Source organism: Sus scrofa, chromosome 14, assembly GCF_054392235.1.
Source record: "Sus scrofa isolate SSC_HxYL_T2T_F1_AM1 chromosome 14, Sscrofa_HxYL_maternal_Yorkshire_Landrace_v2.0, whole genome shotgun sequence".
Lineage (NCBI taxonomy): Eukaryota > Metazoa > Chordata > Mammalia > Artiodactyla > Suidae > Sus > Sus scrofa.
In genome coordinates, this window is record NC_139396.1 from 33959072 (window position 1) to 33979597 (window position 20526).

Genomic DNA, 20526 nt, shown 5'->3' on the forward strand with positions numbered 1-20526 from the left:
CCGGGTGTTGCTATTTTGTCTAGGAAATGGAATCAACAATATTTTCACATTTTCTTTGTACTTTATATCTTCCTTTTAGAACCAGTATATCTTAAGTCAGCAAGAAAATTAACTACAATAGGAACTTCATTAAAGCCACAATTTAGGATATGCAGATGTGAAAGGTTTCTAACTTTACCCTTTACATTTCACGTATATCATTAGTCACTGTTAGACACTTTGGTCTTGCTTAATATAATTCAGTGCTGAGTGTGTATTTTAATGTGATAGTTTTTGGCATCAACATTTTTAACTTTTGTCTAATTTATAATATTAACTTGGAGTTAATGGAAATAGTTGCCACTATAGATTGTGGTTTGAAACTGCTAATAAGTTCAGTCAGTAATACATGATCTTTAGCTCCTAAACTGTGAATAGTAGATTTCATTTTTTGTTAAGATGTATGTCTGAATTGAAAGGGGTCAAAGTGTCTGAGTGGTGAATAAAGCAGCAGAATGCTAATCAAAAGATAAGTATTAGACTCACTCCATTATTATATTCTGTTCAGGAATCAAAATGCAGCATGGATATTAGTGTCTTTTTAAAATTTGTAGTAATAGCCCCTACTACTTGATAGTTTGTGAAGTGCTTCATCACCACCATTTTAAAAATGTTTTAAATTCTTTGAGCTTTTTGAAGTAGTTATCTATTATCCCTTGTTTCCTAGATGCAGAAATTTAGACTTAGAGAAGTTAAGTCACTTACAATTTGGCTAGCAGTAATATAAGTAATATAGTTGAAACTGGACCCCAGAATTTACCCCACAGTTAGGACTATTAGCTGCAATCATGCTGTGGTGTGTTTTTTGTTTAGAGGATCCCACATAAATGCATTTATAATATTATTAACAAGTTATCTTAAATGTCACTACAGTGTGTGTGTGTGTGTGTGTGTGTGTGTGTTCCATGGCAAGTTTAAATCTGTTTCCCTAGATGGTATCTGGTAACAGATTAAACTTCAGGGATATAAATTTCAATAATTTTTTTAAGTAAATAATTTTGAAAACTATCAAAAGTATTTTTGTAGTTTTATAATTTTGCTTCAAACCCATTTCCTTTCAAAATTATAAAAATTCTTAAAAAATATCTGATGTTAATTTTTAATCCTTAAGTTACATAATTAAAAATTTTATTTAATACTTGATTAAAAAGTATTTCTGAATTTTCTATTTTACAGAATGATAAAAAACACGGATCATCTCTAGAAAGGATATTGAGTCACCTCATGTAAAGTATGCTCAGTTCCTTTCCAGTGGTGTAAGTATCTAGTCCATCTCTTAATTTTTACCTTATCAATTATTTTAATAAAGTTAAGAAATCATTATGATTATGATCCAGAAATGACAGCAGGTGTTTGTAGAGTTGAAAGAATATTTTCATAATTTTGTGGTAAATGAATTTTCATATCCATCAACTTTCTCTTTTACCATTTCTGTTTTCAATGTTGAAGTCTAACAATTTTCAGTTGAACATAAAATTAGTCATAATTTTAAACTGCTTTATAACCTTGGAACTTGTGAAACAGATGGCTAGTATTAAATTCCTTGTGACAAGCAGGATATTAGGAGCATGTTACCTTAATGGTGCCTTTTGTGTGCAAACTTCTAAGAACTTGAGTCATTTTCCTTTACCTACTGAAGATAATAATGTAGTTAATCCTATTAGCTAATGTAGTTGGTAGCCTTTCTTTGGAAGCGGACAAAAAATTACAAATTGAGATGGTGGTATCATGTGGAGTTTTTTTTTTTTTTTTTTTTTTTTTTTGCGCTAGGATATAAATTGTAACCACTAGTTCGTATTAAATAGACCTCTGAATAAAAGTATTCTGGGAATTTCAAATATTAGAGAAGATAAAGTATTTATTAGCTCATTATGTGCATCTTTAGAGTCTAGTGAGAGTTCCTTTAGCGTAAGTATTTCTAAACTTTGGTGCAGTGTACATTTCAATTAAATTCCTTCTGTTTTGGTTTACAGTTCTATAATCCAGCAAATAGACATTAAGATAGATTTTCCTTGTTACTTAGGTTTTTCATTAAAGTATTTCTCCCTCTCTCATTGATTTTATCATATATTGAAAAGTCTCTGGAGTAGGCCAGGTGTTGTGAACTGTAGCCTGAGTTGCTTGCTGCTAAGTAGCTGTGTCCTTGGGAAATGGGAATGCACTGCATTGCTTTGGGCCTGAGTATCTCTTTAAAAAAAAAAACAATTTGTTGGTGGCTATTCTCAATAGCCATTAAAATGTAAGTATCTTGAGGCCAGGAATTTTTGCCTGATTTGTCCCATGTTGCATCCTTTCTGCTTTGTACTTTGTCTTATACTTAGGGGTCACTCAGTAATTGTTATTAATTCACGGATTTTTGTCTAAATGGTCTCCTGTTCTCTGACTCCACACCTAATTATATTTCTGTCTGTAAACTTGCATGTTTTCACTTGGATTTTTTTTCCTCAAATGTGTATAAACTGGCTATAATTTAAAGTCTTAATCTCAACTAGTGTAATTTGAAAATAACTATTAAAATGTGATTGTAGATGGAATATAATCCTATTTTTCTCAAGGTATTTTTATTATGAAAAGGACATATTAGACTATTATCTTTAGTCATACATAGCCTCTTCTTTTGTGTTAGTCAGTTCTCCCATTGGTTTGAATAATAGAATCATTTTAGCATACTGTCAGGCACAATACCCAGCAAGTCTTCATTTCTTAACTTATTCTTTTTTTTTTTTCTATTTCTTTGTATTTTCCAGATATCATAGGGTATATTTACTTTTACAATGAGAAAAAAACTAACTCCATACAAAATAGTAAATTTAAAACACCAACTTTCATGTTATGGCACCATTAGCCTTTAATGATGTGGTTAACCATGCTCTGACACCATAAAGTAGCTAGCAAACACTACACACGCTGAGCATTATTTTCTTTTTTTTTAATTACTCAAATGAATTTATCACATCTGTAGTTTTATAATGATCATAACAATTTGATTTCACAGGATTCCCATCCCACAGCCCAAGCACATCCCCCAGCCCCCAAACTGTCTCCTCTGGAGACCATAAGTTTGTCAATGTCTGTGAGTCAGCATCTGTTCTGCAAAGAAGTTCAGTCTGTCCTTTTTTCAGATTCCACATGTCAGTGAAAGCATTTGATGTTGGTGTCTCAATGTATGGCTGACTTCACTTAGCATGATAGTTTCTAGGTCCATCCATGCTGTAAAAAATGCTAGTATTTCATTCTTTTTAATGGCTGAGTAGTATTCCATTGTGTATATACACCACATCTTCATCCACTCCTCTGTCGATGGACATTTAGGTTGTTTCCATGTTTTGGCTATTGTAAATAGTGCTGCAATGAACATTGGAGTACATGTATCTTTGCGAGTTGTGGTTTTTCTCTGGGTAGATGCCCAGGAGTGGGATTGCTGGATCAAATGGTAGTTCACTGTTTAGTTTTCTGAGGATTCTTACTTATTCTTAATTCTTGTCATTTTCTTACTAGATTGCCACTCCTTTCATGGTAATAATAATTGTGAGAGTAATGTGCCATAAATAGCTAGAAGGGCCTTAGTATATCTTTAGTTGATTAATACTATTATTGATTCTATAATATGTTAAATCATTATGCAGTAAATAGTATGTATGAAAAACAACTAATATATGAGTAGACTGTATTTTGCTTAGTCATTCTAGATAAAAAGATAAAGACAGCAGACTCAAGCTGAAGAAAATGTTGTGTTACCAATCAGATCTTATTAACTTTATACGTAAGGTAGTTTTTGCGCATATGATTTCAAGATTAATCATTTGTGAATGCTTTAACCTTCTATGCTCTACATGTTTGTAGAGTTTTATTCAAAAAAGTATGTTCTGGACCTCATGCCTATCCAAGAAGGGTTTACATATCCAAGTAGGGATGAAATTTATTATAAAATAGGTGTATTATTATTGTCTAATAGTATGATCTTTTAGAATGTCAGTTTATGAACAGAGCCATAATTCCTAAATTTAATTGTTCCTTTATGCTTTAAACATTGTTTCTGTTATTACATTGTTGAAATTCTTCTCACATCATTTTCAGTTATTGTTGGTCTGGGTCTGCATTCAGATTAGTAATTTAAAGTGAAAGATGTTCCTTATCCTGTGAACAGTTCTTGTGCTACATAGGAAAATTAATTCAGTTCTTACATGTTATTTTTTCCTGTTTTAAAAGAATTGCTGGTATCATGGACTTAGATGACCTTTGTTGGTCACTATTGCCATAATTTTGTGGTTATATGCTTAAACTAGGTAGATGATAAGAAATAAAATTTGGAAATGACAGAAAGTGTGCCTTTGTTTATGTTAATGTGCATTGGGATATTATTCTTAATATCCAAGAAAGCTTCTAATCCTGGCATTTTCTCAGTAAAATCATGTACCTTTAGTGTCATATGCATGATTTTTTTTTAATTTTGTTTTGCATTTTTATTTCCACATCACTGCATAATTTTTTTTTTTTTCTTGTCTTTTTGCCATTTTTTGGGCCGCTCCCGCGGCATATGGAGGTTCCCAGGCTAGGGGTCTAATCGGAGCTGTAGCTGCCAGCCCACGCCAGAGCCACAGCAACGCAGGATCCGAGCCGCGTCTGCGACCTACACCACAGCTCACGGCAACGCCGGAACCTTGACCCACTGAGCAAGGGCAGGGATCGAACCCTCAACCTCATGGTTCCTAGTCGGATTCGTTAACCACTGCGCCACGACGGGAACTCCCATATGCATGATTTGATTCTGCTTATTATGCCATTATCATTCTGCTCTATAGCAGTCATACATTTTGTTCTAACAATTGTAGATCATTTTAATTTAGGTATATCTTTGTGTTAAGGACCTCTCTTGGTACAAGGCACAGACATCTAATTTAAACAAGGTGAAACATGAAGGGAAGTTTATGCTGTTAAATAACAATACAGCAAGAAGAGCAGAGATGTAGTAGGGGCTTAGGAATTTACTAGAACAAGAGATATGAACACTGTAGAGCTTTCTGTTTTGCTCTGCATTTCTTACATTCTTGCCTTATTTTCTTACAAACGAGCTTCTTCTACTTGGCGAGGAATATACCAGATTTAACGTCTTCCTGCAACTGCTCACAGTTTTAATAGTTGTCCATCTTCCTGCTAGTCTAACCTGAATATTTTGAGGAGAGCAAGGCTTGGTTTCCTTGGGTGCCCACCCAGTTGGTCAGAAGGTGGGATATTATGAGTGGCAGCCCCACCAACAAGTGGTTGGAAACAATGAAACATTCTGGGCAGACAGGATAGTATGTGCCTTCTGTTATCTACTTTTATGACTTTGGGATCAAAAGTGGTTTCTGGAGTTCCCATTGTGGCTCAGTGGGTGAAGGACCCATTGTTGTCTCAGTGAGGATGTGGGTTCAATCCCTGACCTCACTCAGTGGGTTAAGGATCCGGTGTTGCCTCAAGCTGTAGTATAGATTGCAGATGTGGCTCAGATCCCATGTTGCCAAGGCTGTGGCCCAGGAACTTCCATATGCCACAGATATGGCTGTAAAAAGAGAAAAGAAAAAAGAAAAAGCGGTTCTCATAGTCAGTGAATCTGAAATGACATAAAATATTACATTGTTTCAGATAGTATGGGATCTTTGGGTCTGATAGTCCTAATAATAGTTTTAGGTTGGATAATTTTAGCAAGTTAAATCCTTGTAATTTACTTTCATTTTATGCTTACATACAGAGTGCTGCTCCATACAGAGAGAGATTTGAAGTGTTATGTACAGAATACTGTTTACTCTGATATAAATGGGATATATTATCATTTTTTGGTCTGTATAATAAAACAATTCTTGGAAATCCCATAGCTAAAGTCAGTTTATGAAGTATTTTGACAGCATGAAGACTGAAGTTAGCAATGCACAACTCTAATTCATTTTCAAGGAGAAAGAATAATGTGTAGAAACCTGAATTTAACAAATTAATGAATTAAGGGTAAATTACTTGGATTACTAAAGTGATTTGGCAGCCGCTTGTAAAAAGAGCTGTTTAAGATTAAGAATTAATATGTTCCTAAGCACTTGATATAAAGGACAAAGGGCTGAGGGTTAAGGGAGAAACTCAAGTGTCAGGTGTCTCTTATAAGCCATTAGGAAAATGTTTATGCAGCTTTTTCAACAAACTTTAAGTATAATGTACTTACTGAAAAATGTACAAGTCAGTAGTGTACACCTTGGTGAATGTTCTTAGCTAATGCCTCTGTGTAATATAACTAGCATAGAACAGAACATTACCAACACTGCATAGCATTTCAATAATAGATCATTTGTGTTAAGCAAGGTGTGCTGTTCTTTTGACATTGGTCAGGAGAAAAAGTTAATGAGTTACTAGGGTTCAAAGTTTTTTTTTTTTCCGTCCCAACCAGATAATGATATTATGGGAGGATGTATTAAGCTAACAAGAAAATTAGTACAGTTGTAACAGCCAAAGATTTAGAATAGCTAATTATTGGCAACAGTCCAAGTGTCCAAAGGAGGACAGCTGCACAAATCTGTGATATTTTCCTACAATGAAGTACTATCGAGCAATAAAAAAGGAGAAAACTGCCAACATATATAACATCATAGGTAAACTCAAAAACTTATACTGAAAGAAGCCTTGCATAAAAGAGTACATAGAAATTCCATTTTTTTGAAGTTTAGAACAGGCAAAGCTAGTCTTTGGTGAGAAAAAATCCAAGCAGAGGTTGCCTCTGAAGGAAGAAGACAGGAATTGATCAGGAAGAGGCAGGAGGGAATTTTTGGGGGTGATGGTAATATTCTGTATCTCCATAGGGGTTTGAATTACGGAGGTGTACATACTTCTCAAAACTCATAGAATGTTAACCATAAGATTTACATATTTTATTTTATGTAAATTTTACCTCAAAAGAAAAAAACATGTAAACAAATACTGAGCTCTAGTTAATTATATACATATGGATGTATTTAGGGGGAAGTATGTAACATCTGTAACTGATTTTGAAATACATCAAAATAATAGAGAGATGGATGCATAAGGAATGGGTAGATATGTGATAAAGCAAGTAAAATGTTAATGGAAAATCTAGATAGTTAGTTTATGGACAGTTACCATAAGTTTATTTCAACTTTTCTGTATGTTTAAAAATTTTTATTATCCAGTCTTGGGAAGAGCTGGGCAATCAGGAAAGAATGTAATAATCAGGAAAAGAGGGTTTTTATGGTGAATAGCTTGTCACAAATGGGTATGTGGAAGAGGGTAAAAGAAAATATGTGTATGTATGTGGTGGATACTGTGGCCCATGGGCACAAATGACCTGCAGCATATTGCTTTAGGTCCACAAAATATGTTTGTTTTTATTTTTAATGATCCTGTCTCTAAAACTAGAACTATTTCACATAAAAATTTATAGATTTCTGCCTACTTTTTGGGGAGTTGGGGGGTCGCACTTGTGACATATGGAAATTCGCAGGCTGGAAGTTGAATTGGAGCTACAGCTGCAGGCCTGCACCATAGCTATAGCAACACTGATCTGAGCCATGTCTGCGACCTACAGCAATTTTAGCAGCTTGTGGCAACTCCAGATCCTTAACCCACTGAACAAGGCCAGGAATCTAACTCACATCCTCATGGATACTAGTCGGGTTCATTTCCACTGAGCTAAAATGGGAACTCCCTGCTTATTTTTATGAGAATTTGGAAGACAAAACAGTCATTTAGATAGAGTAGAGAATCCAAAGGTAGATATAGATTTGTATGGAAATTTTGTATAACAGTGGCATTTCAGAGCAAAGAAGAAATATATTACTCAATAAAGCATATTGGACAAATGAGCTATCCATTTGGGAAAAAACAAAGCTCAAATCCTCTCACACCCATTATGTAAATATAAATTCTAGATGGGGCAGAATTTTAAATATAAAAAACTATTATTAGAACCCCTAGTCCATCAGTAGAGTGGTTTTGACTAATTGGTTTAAACTGGGAACTTAGGACAGAAGCCTGTGCTTCCTATCGTATGATACCAGTAAGTCTTGCCATATATTGAAAAGCAGAATGATGTATTATGCTTTTGGAGTCAATGAGATCTAGGTTTAAATCCTTTTTCTCTGTCTCACTCACTTTTGTAAAGATACAAAATCATTGTGAGCCTTAGTTTCCTCAAGAACCAATCAATCAATACAAAATCTTTAAAAAATTATCATAGAGGGTTGTTGTGAGGAACTGAGATTATATTACACGAAATTCTTGCCCACTTCTGCCTAGAAGTGAATATTCAATAAATCTTTAGTATAGAGGGATAAAGAAACAAATCTCCAACAGCTTTGGGGAACTGGCCCAGAGTAGACGTTTACCTATAAAAGATGAGAAAATTCTTTGACGTTTACTTCTATCAGCAAACACTTACTGAGAGCCTACTGCATGCCATGCAACCTATTTGGCAACAGAACTATAAAAATAAAAAAAGAAGAAATTACTGCTTAAAAAATTAAGAAAGTCAGGTTTTGTAAGAAAGGAGTTCAAGTAGTGAGAATTTTTGATATTTGACAACTCCCTTAAACTAAATATTGTTACTGACTCTGAGATATTTTCTGGTGTGCCTCCAGTATCTTGTGTTAGTTAAAGGAAGCATAATGTAGAAGCAATTTCCTAAGAAAAATGAATAGTTCAGTTCGGCCACAACCACGTAAAATCCATTTCTTATTAAGAGAGAATGCATTACAGAGATGAAATACTCATGAAATTGCTAAGTGGTGGATGAAATCGTGCTTAAGATGTTTTTTTATGTGCCTCTCCTACTTTTCCATTTAAATATTTTTGCTGATTATTAGTATTTACTTGGGTTAAGCTTACCAAATTGTTTGTCTACACTAAATGAAGTTACAGAGTTCTTAGATCAATTTTGTTGATAAAATAGTACAAACTATTTTTTTCAGCAACTCTCCATTAATGCTCTAATGTAGAATGATATATTTGAGATGCGGAAGACACCTATGAGCATAATCACATAGCCTAGGCTTATACTGTATGTAACCTCATCTGTTGTTTTAGTATTATTGCCATAACTGAAATTTTGGTTCAGATATTTACCAAATTGAGAAAAGTGTAAATTGTATGCCATATGAAATTGGGTTTTATGTTATACCTAATGTCCATCTGCTAATAAACTCAATATCTGTATCAATCCATTTGCCATGACAGAAACATTCTAGCATGAATAGTTGTTATTATAATATAATAATGATGTCATTTTAAATAAAGAAGTTGATATAGAAATATTGTATTTTCGGGAGTTCCCGTGGTGCTCAGTGGTTAACAAATCCCACTGGGAACCATGAGGTTGCAGGTTCGATCCCTGGCCTTGCTCGGTGGGTTGGGGATCCGGCGTTGCTGTGAGCTGTGGTGTAGGTCGCAAATGCGGCTCGGATCTGGCGTTGCTGTGGCTCTAGCGTAGGTCAGCAGCTACAGCTCCGATTAGACCCCTAGCCTGGGAACCTCTATATGCCACAGGTACGGCCCTAAAAAGACAAACAAATAAATAAATAAATAAATAAATATTGTATCTTCAGCTGTGCATTCTCAATACATAGTGACATATTCTTTGGTAGATATTGTTGGTGTTTTTGTGTTGTTGTTCTTTGGTAGATATTGTAAATAAAGGGACTTTTATTTATTTATTTTTTTTTTAGTTTGCTGGAAACCATGTCTCACTATACAGATGAACCCAGATTTACGATAGAACAGATAGATCTGCTTCAGCGCCTTCGGCGTACTGGAATGACTAAACATGAAATTCTCCATGCCTTGGAAACCTTGGACCGTCTTGATCAAGAGCATAGTGACAAGTTTGGAAGAAGGTCCAGCTATGGAGGAGGTTCATATGGGAATAATACCAACAATGTTCCAGCATCTTCCTCGACAGCTACAGCTTCCACACAGACCCAGCATTCAGGAATGTCGCCATCACCTAGCAACAGTTACGATACCTCCCCACAGCCTTGTACTACCAATCAGAATGGGAGAGAGAATAACGAGCGATTATCTACATCCAATGGAAAGATGTCACCAACTCGCTACCATGCAAATAGCATGGGTCAGAGGTCATACAGTTTTGAAGCCTCAGAAGAGGACCTAGATGTAGATGATAAAGTAGAGGAATTAATGAGGTTAGTTATTTTCTTATTCAGAGTTCTCAAAATGTCTTTGTTTTTAGACTGATTTCTGAGTAATAAAGCTGTAATTCAGCTCTTTATGTATAAGAACTGTGATTTCTCCTCACCGTTTTTGATAAAAGAAAAAAATTAAAAATTTTATGTTTTTAATTCAAATTTTCTTTTCTCTCAGTTCTTTCTCTTTGCTGCTTGATAAGTCTTTTCCCTTCTCTTTGTTATCAAAGCAAAGTTTAGCCTTCTCTCTATGGCTCTAAATGCTAATATCTGAATTTTATGAATTGCTAACACACACATTCTCATCCTTAAATCCATGGTAAGTACTTTTTCTGAGAAATAGGATCTTAATTTTCCTCTCCAACATGCCAATCAACAAAATAATTTTGGACACCTATTATTTAAAAAGCAGTGTTCTTGATGTTTGCTGATGGTTTAAGGATCCAGCATTGTCACTGCTGTGGCGCAGGTCACTGCTGTGGCACAGGTTCCATCCCTGGCCCAGGAATTTACACATGCTGCATGTGTGGCCAAAAAATAAAAAATAAATAAGTAAAATAAATAAATGAAAGCAGTGTTGTTAAGAAGCTAAAGTTCTAATTTGAGCAATAGATGCTTTGTGTATATATGTATGTATAGCATGTATATATAAATTTAATGTTTATATATATAATTTAATGTTATCTATTACAAGATAAGTGTAAGTACTTGGAGTTTGAAACACTGAGAAAAGAAATCCAACCTCAGCAGATTTATTATTCAGTAATTACGAAAGGCGTCACCCAGGACCTGGGACACTTTGAGGGCAGCACTGACGTGTTTTCAGTTATTGACTCTCCAGGATCTAGAACTGTTCTTAATTAGCACATTAAGGACTTAATATGTCAGGTGAATGGATGATTTAACTTAAACTTTAAAGGATAGCGTTTGATTTGAAATACAAGAACTTTATTTAAATTTAAAGAATAGTATAAGATAGAAAAGGCAAAGCTTGTTTAGTCTTATAAAGATTGCAGATTAATGCCTAGACTATGATGATTAGAATAGTATATTAAGAGGCAGTACAGGTTTGGGAAAGATTTGAATACCATATAAATAATTTATGTTTAACTTGGTTAAAATTAAAGGAGTTTTTACAGATCTTTATGAAAGAGATGGTACAAGCATTGTTTTCAGTAGATTATTACTACTATAGTAGGGAGGAGAGCCTGCAGATAGATTACAGTACATATGAATGAAGCTGTAGCAGAAATTTGTCAGAAATAGAATGATAACCTATAATTATGAGTTGTAATTCTTCCATGAGATTTTAGGACTTGAAGATAGTATTATGGTGATTTAATATTGCTATATTGAAGATCTATCCTGTAGTACCGCAAAGGTAAAATATCTTTTGAACAAACTGTCCTGAAATTATTTTTAGGGTGGAACTACTGTATAGAGAATTCCTGGCTGAATCCCCATATAATTCCTGTAATTGTTAGTTTCATAGAGCAGCCTCAGGACCCTATTATTTAAGCTTTTAAAACTTGAAAATATAAGAGATCAGCTTGGCTTTTAATTCATCTTCACTTGCTTAAACAGCTGGCCAAAGTTTAGACGTTCCTTTTGAATTTAACACATATCATTGTCAAGATTAAAATAGAGAACCATTTGGGCAAATAAAAAAGTTACATTAGTAATCAAACTATAACACGGTTAGCTTTTAATTATCCCAAGTGGAGAGGTTATCAAGAAAAAAATTTGTCAGGGTTCTGTCCTGTTTTTTGTTGTTGTTGCTGTTGTTAATCAGTTTTAATAAGTTTTTAAAATAACTGTTAATTCCCAAATGTGTATTGGACTAACAAGAAGTTTGGGAGAAATTTCTTTTTAGCAGAAGGCTCTGGAAGATTGTTCAGAGTCTAAAACTTGACTATAAGGATCTAAAATTTGACTGTCGCCTCTTAGGTTCTCATAATGTGTATTTCAACTATGTCCTCAAAATAAACAGAAAACCTATTTAGCCAGGACTAGGGTGTATATTTAAATCTAGTACTTGCACACATTCAAGTTTCATCATGTTTATAACTGTTATCAGTATTTAAGATTTAATTTACATACTGCCCGTTGTTGCATAGGCATAGTATCTTATGGCTTCTTTCTTAGAACTTCTCCTGTGGTTCTTCTAACCATCTAGGGGTCTCAGTGAGCCTTCTGGCTCTTCTGTGGTCCTCTGCCATTATGCTCTCACCCACACCTGCCCTCCTCCTTTGGGCCCACCTCTTGTTTTTCTCAAGTTTGCAAATAATAACAATCCTTATGTTTGAGGGACAAGTTTATTGCATGACTGTTTTCACGTTTAATCATTTCAGTCATGCTGTATATGAAGTAGAGTAGAGAAATTGAGATTCACAAAAATTAAAGAGTTGACCCAAGAAAACTTAAATGTTAATAAGTGGCAGAGCTGCATTCTAACCCATGTCTTTATTACCATTGTGTCTGTTGCCTCTGAAAATAAATTTTTCATGTGTGTAGATTTCAGTAAAATTTGGGGAAAGGTGGTTAATACAACTGAAGACAAAATGTAAAAACCTTAATGCATTTATCCCCCCTCTCCCCCTATGTGATGTTTGCCATTTCAAATCAATCACTTAACTGGCCAAATGAATTTTTATTTGGTAGAATGTTAGAGAAGGTTTTGAGCATTGGATCTTTCTGAGTATCCTGTGCCCACATAGGGCTATACTGCCCTTTGCTCACTCAACACTATGGTGGTATAGTAGGATGGAGTTGGTGGTGTCTAGGTAGGGAGAATGGATACTTGGATGCCTTCCTCCCTCCTTTGCTATGTGTCATGTATAATTGACCTCTTGCAGGCTCACATTCCCTAACCTCCAAAGCAGAGCACTCAGCCGTAAGATAGATATATCTTTCATCAAAGGCATTGGGGCTTACAAACTTAACTTCTGATCATTTCAGGGTACACAAAGGAGATTTATTTATTTATTTTTTTAGAACTTGATTACGTTGTAACTATACATCTGATCAGCTTGTTAAGAGTCAGAAAGAAAGTAACCACGATTTTTTTTTGTTTTTGGATTGATCAAAGTTTTAGAAAAATGAACGGAAAACTAGAATGCAGATTCTCAGCAAATTCTCGAATATTTTAGAAAGGATTTTAAAGCCAAGAGCTAGAATGAACCTATTCTACATGTTAATTATTTTTCAAATTTATCTGTTAATATATATATTTATATATAGGTGTATAAGTACATCTGCTAATGTAATAGTATATATCTGTCCTATTGCATACATATAAATAACATTTGAATTAATAAATAGAATTAAAAAACAATGCCATAAAAGATGATACTCTTAATTACCCAATGTACTAAATTTCATGAGTATTTAGTTAGTATTTTATATGAGTCTGAGACCTTCTTCCAAGTTGGTTGTCTGTATGCCTTCTAATAGCTTATTTACTTGTGTAGGTAGGGATTTATGTTTTTGTTTTTGTTTTTTCTGTTTTGTTTTGTCTTTTGTATTTTTAGGCCCACACCTGCGGCATATGGAGGTTCCCAGGCTAGGGGTCTAATCAGAGCTACAGCTGACGGCCTACACCAGAGCCACATCTGCGACCTACACCACAGCTCACGGCAACACTGGATCCTTAACCCACTGAGCAAGCCCAGAGATCAAACCCACAACCTCATGTTTCCTAGTCTGATTGGTTTCCACTGAGCCGCAACGGGAACTCCCTGGGATTTATGTTCTAAAGGACAGAATATTCAGTTACCATGTTGTTTATACATATAGAGTAGCTTTTGTTTTAACATTATCTTTTAAAATTCTAAGTTATGCTTCATTTATCTCTGTGAGTATAAATCCACGGGAAGAGGTTTTTATTCATACTTGAAAGAATTTATGAGTAATTATATTTTTCCAGCTGTGAAATAGTCTGTCTTGGTGGGTATTGCTTCATCTCTGGAAGTCTTTTAGATAGGTGGCTACCTTTAGGGGATCCTAAGGAATGTGTAGTGTATATCAACTAAGAGAATATGGAAGATCTTAAAGCATACCACTTTTAAACATTCGCTTTAATACCCTTTGTTCCAGAAAAGGAAGAATTGCCATTTTGAGCTAGTATACATAACTCTTTTCCATTCTGGTTTGGGAAGCTTAGACATATTTGAGATTAAGAATTTAGAGCTGTTTTATACATTATCTACATCAGGTTTTCCATTTTACAACCTTTTATCTTCAACTACTTTTTTTTTTTTTTTCATTCATGGAACAAATTAAGCTCTATTATGTGCAAACCCCATAATGAATAAGGCACAATCTTTGTGGTAAGGGACTTTGCAGTCTAGTAGGAAAGATAAGACCAGATCAGGATCAACTATAATACAGAATAGCATGTAATATATTACCATGTGAGTAGTATAATTGAAATGGTAAAGTTTGCTAATGGAAGAAAAGATCTTTTTTTAGCTCTGAGGATCAGGGAGAACTTCTCTGAATAGATGGCAGTTATTATTTTAAGATGTCTTTTAAAAACCCGATTGCACAAAGAGATGTTACTCATTAATTCATCTGAATATTAAGGTCTGTAGTAGAATAATAGAGAGTTTAGCAAGTTATAAAAACATTGGCAATGGAGGGTGAAAAGGAAGGATTTTATTTTGTGTAGAAATCAATGCAGCATGGCTGTGAATTGGAAAAGGTAGGAAGAGATGACATGGACTTTAAGTGGTAGATGCAAGTAGAGTGGTAGCTTATCTTGAAAGTGAACTATGAAGTCAAAGAAAGATTAATCTGTATGTCAGTTTCATTCCATTAGACTGCAGGAGTAGAAATCATGAGAAGTGTAAGATTTTATAAGAGAAGGGAGAAAACGTGGATCATTCTCTTTAAAGATAATGTCAAATTTTAGGAGTTCCCATCATGGTGCAGCAGAAATGAATCCCACTAGGAACCATGAGGTTGCAGGTTCAATCCCTGGCCTTGCTCAGTGGGTTAAGGATCCTGCGTTGCCATGAGCTGTGGTGTAGGTTGCAGACGCGGCTTAGATCTGGTGTTGCTGTGGCTCTGGCATAGGCTGGTGGTTACAGCTCTGATTAGACCCCTAGCCTGGGAACCTCCATATGCTGCTGGTGCAGCCCTCAAAAAGACCAAAAAAAAAAAAAAAAAAAAAAGGTTAATGTCGTATTTTAGATGAAGAGAGAGAAAGTAAGGACTAGGAGACGAGGCAGTTAGATTTGGAGTAAATGAAGGAGTTTTCACACCAAGAAATTGGTGATTTTACAGGGTACAATGTGGACAAGAGAAGCAAGTTGTGAAAGAATGTAGAATGAGGGTGAATATGTGAAAGTTTAAAGAACAAAGTTAATCCAGTGTATTGGAAGTCTTTGAAATACATAAGAGAATTGAATACAATGAAAGTTGAATGCTGTTACTACTTTGAAAATACCTGATGAAACCAACTAAATGACATCACTTGTGTCTCAACTGACTTTTTAGAAATCTTTTCATGGTACCTTAAAATACCCAATACAGATGTGTGCATTACTCTTATATAGTTACAGCAGATCATTTGTTTGTTTTCCTGGGATTCTTTCTGGGGTTTTATAAAATAATGTTAATTGTTTTTGTAGTGCTTTTTGAATAAGTTTCAAAAAGTTTTACATTGAAGAATTTAAAATTTTTATACATTATATACACAAATATTTAATATTAAATTTCATTTAAATTTAATTTCATTGCTTGGAGAAAAATCTTAAAAGCCTTGTGATGGGGGGTATTAACTCTCATTTTACCAAATGATGAAACCAGCTTTATTATATGACTTGCCCTAGCACATTCTTATCTTTTAATCTTATGATTTTCTTCAGTTTGAAAAAACTTCTCTCTGGTAAAGCAGTTGAGTAAAGAGGTTTTTGTTTTTATTTTTATAAACTCAATCTAGGTACTCAGAAACTTGCCAAGTATCTAAAAATCTAATCTGTGAGAGAGGGTAAATGAATTGCTGCTCTCTTGCAGACTTTTTGGGGTTCCTTCTGTCTTGCTGCAGTCCTTGATAATGTCATATTTCAGGGCTGTGAATAATTTACAAACTGGATGTGCCCTATAAGAATAATTGAGTGTTATCTTCTCTTTATGACCTAGTCTTGGTGAAATTGATTTTAAGTAAATTGATTTAAATTCCAGTTTAAATCAGGGGACAAAAAATACCATATAATCGTTTTCCCCACAAATGGACACTTTTTTAAGCTTAATAGATTTTCTCTTAAACTCAGTTTTCACTTTCCTAGAGGGACATTCTATACATTGAAATGCAGTGCTTTTTAAAAAATTTTTTCAGATTAATTGTGCAGCTATATCAGAAACCAAATGATTTAGTTGTTTTATTTACATAAGCCAATTGAAGTAGATACTGCTGAAGTTAATCTCTTGCTCTCCTGATTATTGGTGGATATTTGAGAGCCCTATGGTAATGTAGACAGTTATTTTGTTCAACTTCAAAATGTGTTTATTTGTGCCTTTTTTTCTTTCAGATACACAATTTTAAAATGAGAATTCATGTTTTTCAAAGAGATATTTCAAATATAAATAAGCATTTTGGAAGGAATCTATCCAATATCTAGGTTATTATGAGAAATTTTTAATGTTGGATTAGGGCAGCTGACTATTTCCTTCCTTTGGGAATCTTTTTGATTAGGGTTTCCAGCTAGTAGATGAGGAGCATACTGTAGAGCTCCAGATTGGAAGCTGTCCCTAGTACTACTTCTCTGCCCTTTTCCAGAATTCCTGAAAGAGAGCATAGAATTCAACAACAGAGTGTATAGCTCCTTTTCACCAAAGGACTAAAGTATCTGCTCTGAGTGAAATCATAGCTGGTTCTTTGGGGATAGGATACTTTTCTTAAATTGCTCCCACTAATCTATAGGGAGACTTGAGCTCTTGTGCAGAGATTGTGGATCATTCACAAAATGATTTGTAAAGATTTCATGATCCCTTTCTCTCATGCAGGAGTTCACAGACTTTGTATAAGGATTAGTGGAAAACATTTTAGACTTTGTGCCCAAGAGGCAAGATTGAGGATATAATATAGGTAATTACATACGAGAAAGAGCAAATGGTCACAAATTCTTACTGGCAAAATTCAATATAGAATAATAATAATTAAATATATAATTTTTAAAATACAGGCCTATTAATGAGAAGAATGGGATTTTGGGGAGAGGTAGTATTTTTCTTAATTCATGTTCAAAGTTAGTGATTCTTGTCATAGAATTGATCGCAAATGTTCCATCTGTGAAAACTATTCTTAACTTATAGATTGTATAAAAACAGTTGGGAGGCCAGATTTAGTCTGTAGACCATAGTTACTGACCCCCTGAATTAGATCATAAGTTACCACTATTCTGTTGAACTTAAATGAAAATCCATTTATGTAATCCATTTGAACATTCGAAGAGGAATCAGTCAGTTTTAAGGCTTTAAATAAAACTTTTACTGAAATATTCTGGTTTTGGTTCTGGTGAAGAAACAGAAGTCTTGCCATTCATTGTCATTCTAGTGAATGTCTAGTCTTTAGAGAATGTGTTGAATTTTCAAAAAAGTAAAAATTTACTGGGCATCTTGGTGGAAAATTAAGTCTGTAATATGTCATCACAAGGGCAGAGAATATAGTGCAGTTTTAAACATTAAGTATTCTGTATATTACATATATTAGGAAATCAATAAGTATCTTTTAGATTAAAATTTTATAGTCAACGCATCCTTCTTAAAATTTTTTGATTTAGACTGGAAAAAGAAGGCAAATTAAAAGGCAAAGACTTTCTTAAAATGGCTTATATTTTAGCAGTTGTGAGAATGATGATTTCTATTTCTTTAAAAAAGTTTGAAAATGAACTGAACATTATTTATGCAGTTGCATATTTTACATGCACAGCCACAATCTACTCACAACTGATTTTTGTTGTTGTTGTTGCTTTTTATTTTTCTAGGATTTCTGTCTGTGTAAGATATATTCATTACCCAGTAATGAAACTTTGTATATACCATATGGCAGCCTTGTTCCTAATGTGAATTATACACAGCATGCGATTAACCATCCTCTGGTATGAGACTTATATCTACTGTGACATTCACTAAAGCGTCTGTCTGATGGCGTGATGTTTTAGGACTTGAATATTTGGTGTTTCTTGGTTTGTTTTAATTTCATATTTTCACACAAGCTTGGTCTGTTTACCTTTATTTTTGTGTCCTTTCTTTCTATGTTCTCCCCACCTCTCTGCTTCACCTTTCTTAGCAAAGATGAGGATTTCTACCTTCAACATACATTGTTGGTCTTGTCTTCTGTTTTTGTTAGGAGGGACAGCAGTGTGATAAAAGAGGAAATCAAAGCCTTTCTTGCCAATCGGAGGATTTCCCAAGCAGTTGTTGCACAGGTAACAGGTAAGAGCTGAAGAGTCCTTTATTCTGGAATCTTGTCTAGTCTCTGCCTTCTAGTGCAGATGTTGGAATATTGCTTGCATTTCTGCATTGCAGTGCAGATCTGTCAACTTAGGCATAATAATGTATGCCTGTGATTTAAAACCCATTGTCTCCGATATCTTGGAATTTCTCCAGTGACTTTTTTTTTAAACTCGTGCTAGTAAATTTTATAGCCTTTTTAATAAGCATAAAATTCCCCATTTTATGGCTAAAAAAGGATTCTCTGGATTTCTTGTAATTTTGACAGAGCTTATGACACATGCACATCCAACTGCTATCTACATTTCATTTTTTAAGAGCTTCACAGTCCTCCAAATCTGATCCCCAATTTTACCAATTAAAAATGATTCATGAGAGTAAAGGTTGTGTATTTTTAACCACTTTTCTGTGTGTGAAAGCTTTCCTCAAACTATTACTGAGAAGATAAAAATTATCATTGTCTTCTCTTTGTTCTCTATATCCCATCCCATTACCCACCCCACCGCAGCCCCATCCTGAGTATGTGGTGTATATGTGTCATTCTCTATTCAGAGTGCATTTTTTATGACGTTCTTAAATTTGGGGATAGCATGTCTTTTCTTTGTTGGTCTGTAATCCTCCTTTCTTGGATGTCAGTGATTTGTAACACCTTAATAAAATCAATTATGTCTTAGTCATTAGAAAGAAGAACAAGAAACTCTTAGCTACATGTTGTAGTTGACACGTTGTGTGTTATACTAGATATTAAAATTAATTTGTTCCTCTTTTTTAACATGACACTAGCAGCTATGAGACTTCAGGCTTTTTAGCCTTTGTACCTCAGTTTCTTACCTCTACAATGAGATAGTCAGATCTGATCTTCAATAGTACCTTCCAATTTTAAGATACTATTTCTGTTCTCTAGACATGCATACATACTGAAATTAATTTACCTTAAAGGTTGTTTTTGACCATTTATTTGGTTAAAAATGAAACTTGAGACTTCGGTAGTCGTAAATTTCATCCCAAGAATCCAAGGTCAGCCAGCCTTAATATGTGTGTAATATATTACACTAGTAATGTATCTTTATAAATGAAACATCTATTCATGGTTTAAAAAAACTTTAATTAAAAGTATATCCTACCATATATAGATCTTAAACCAAAGAACAGTGTGTAAATTTAATTTTTATAATTTTCTGTTTTTTTTCAATAGGATATTTAAAATAAATTGTTATCTTCAGGGGTTAAGATATGGTGCTCAGGGCACTGTAAGGGCAAGTTAAGTGGGTTTTACTGAAACTCACTGATGAAGTGCACTATGGAAAGATGGAGCATTGTCTTCTAGGACTTCAGTCCCCAAGATTAGAAGCAATGGTGTCTAGTTTGCTAGCCTTAAAAAAAAAAAAAAAAAAAAAGTAGTGTTATAAACAGCATTATAAAGTTGATTTTGCCCAAGTGGAAATATTTCTAAATATCTTGAATACTCTGAATCTTGAATCATCTTGGCCTTTTTTTTTTTTTTTTTTTTTTTTGCTGTTCAGGGCTGCACCCATGGCATATGGAAGTTCCCAGGCTAGGGGTCAAATCAGAGCTATAGCCACCGGCCTATGCCACAGCCTCAGCAACACAGGATCTGAGCCGTGTCTGTGACCTGCACCACAGCTAACAGCAACACCAGATCCTTAACTCACTGAGCAAGGCCAGGGATCGAACACACCACCTCAGGGTTACTAGTTGGATTCATTTCTGCTGAGCCACAACAGGAACTCCCCATCCTGAACTTTTAAAATAGTATCTTTTGAAACTCATCGGACATTGATGCAAATTATAATAAAATACTTTTAAAATGAATTTCTTAGGCATATCTAAAGCA

At 34.4% G+C, this 20526-nt stretch overlaps 1 protein-coding gene and 1 long non-coding RNA gene across 15 annotated transcripts in view; one reads left to right on the plus strand and one right to left on the minus strand.

Annotated features, from left to right (window-relative positions):
- Positions 1-20526, plus strand: part of HMBOX1 (homeobox containing 1) — a 191264-nt gene that overhangs the window by 84613 nt on the left and 86125 nt on the right. For all 14 annotated transcript variants that reach the window (XR_014828441.1, XM_005670463.4, XM_005670458.4 and 11 more), the window contains exons 2-4: positions 1216-1295; positions 9738-10214; positions 18568-18653. Coding sequence is in view for 13 of the 14 variants with exons in the window: in XM_005670463.4 (XP_005670520.1) it covers positions 1273-1295; positions 9738-10214; positions 18568-18653 (586 nt within the window). In the remaining variant the exon portion in view is untranslated. The remainder of the gene's footprint in view (positions 1-1215; positions 1296-9737; positions 10215-18567; positions 18654-20526) is intronic.
- On the minus strand, positions 10562-20068 carry LOC146396479 (uncharacterized). Its single transcript, XR_014828450.1, has 2 exons — positions 15332-20068; positions 10562-13752 (listed from the first exon to the last, which is right to left on the minus strand). It is a non-coding gene; the product is annotated as an uncharacterized LOC146396479 (long non-coding RNA).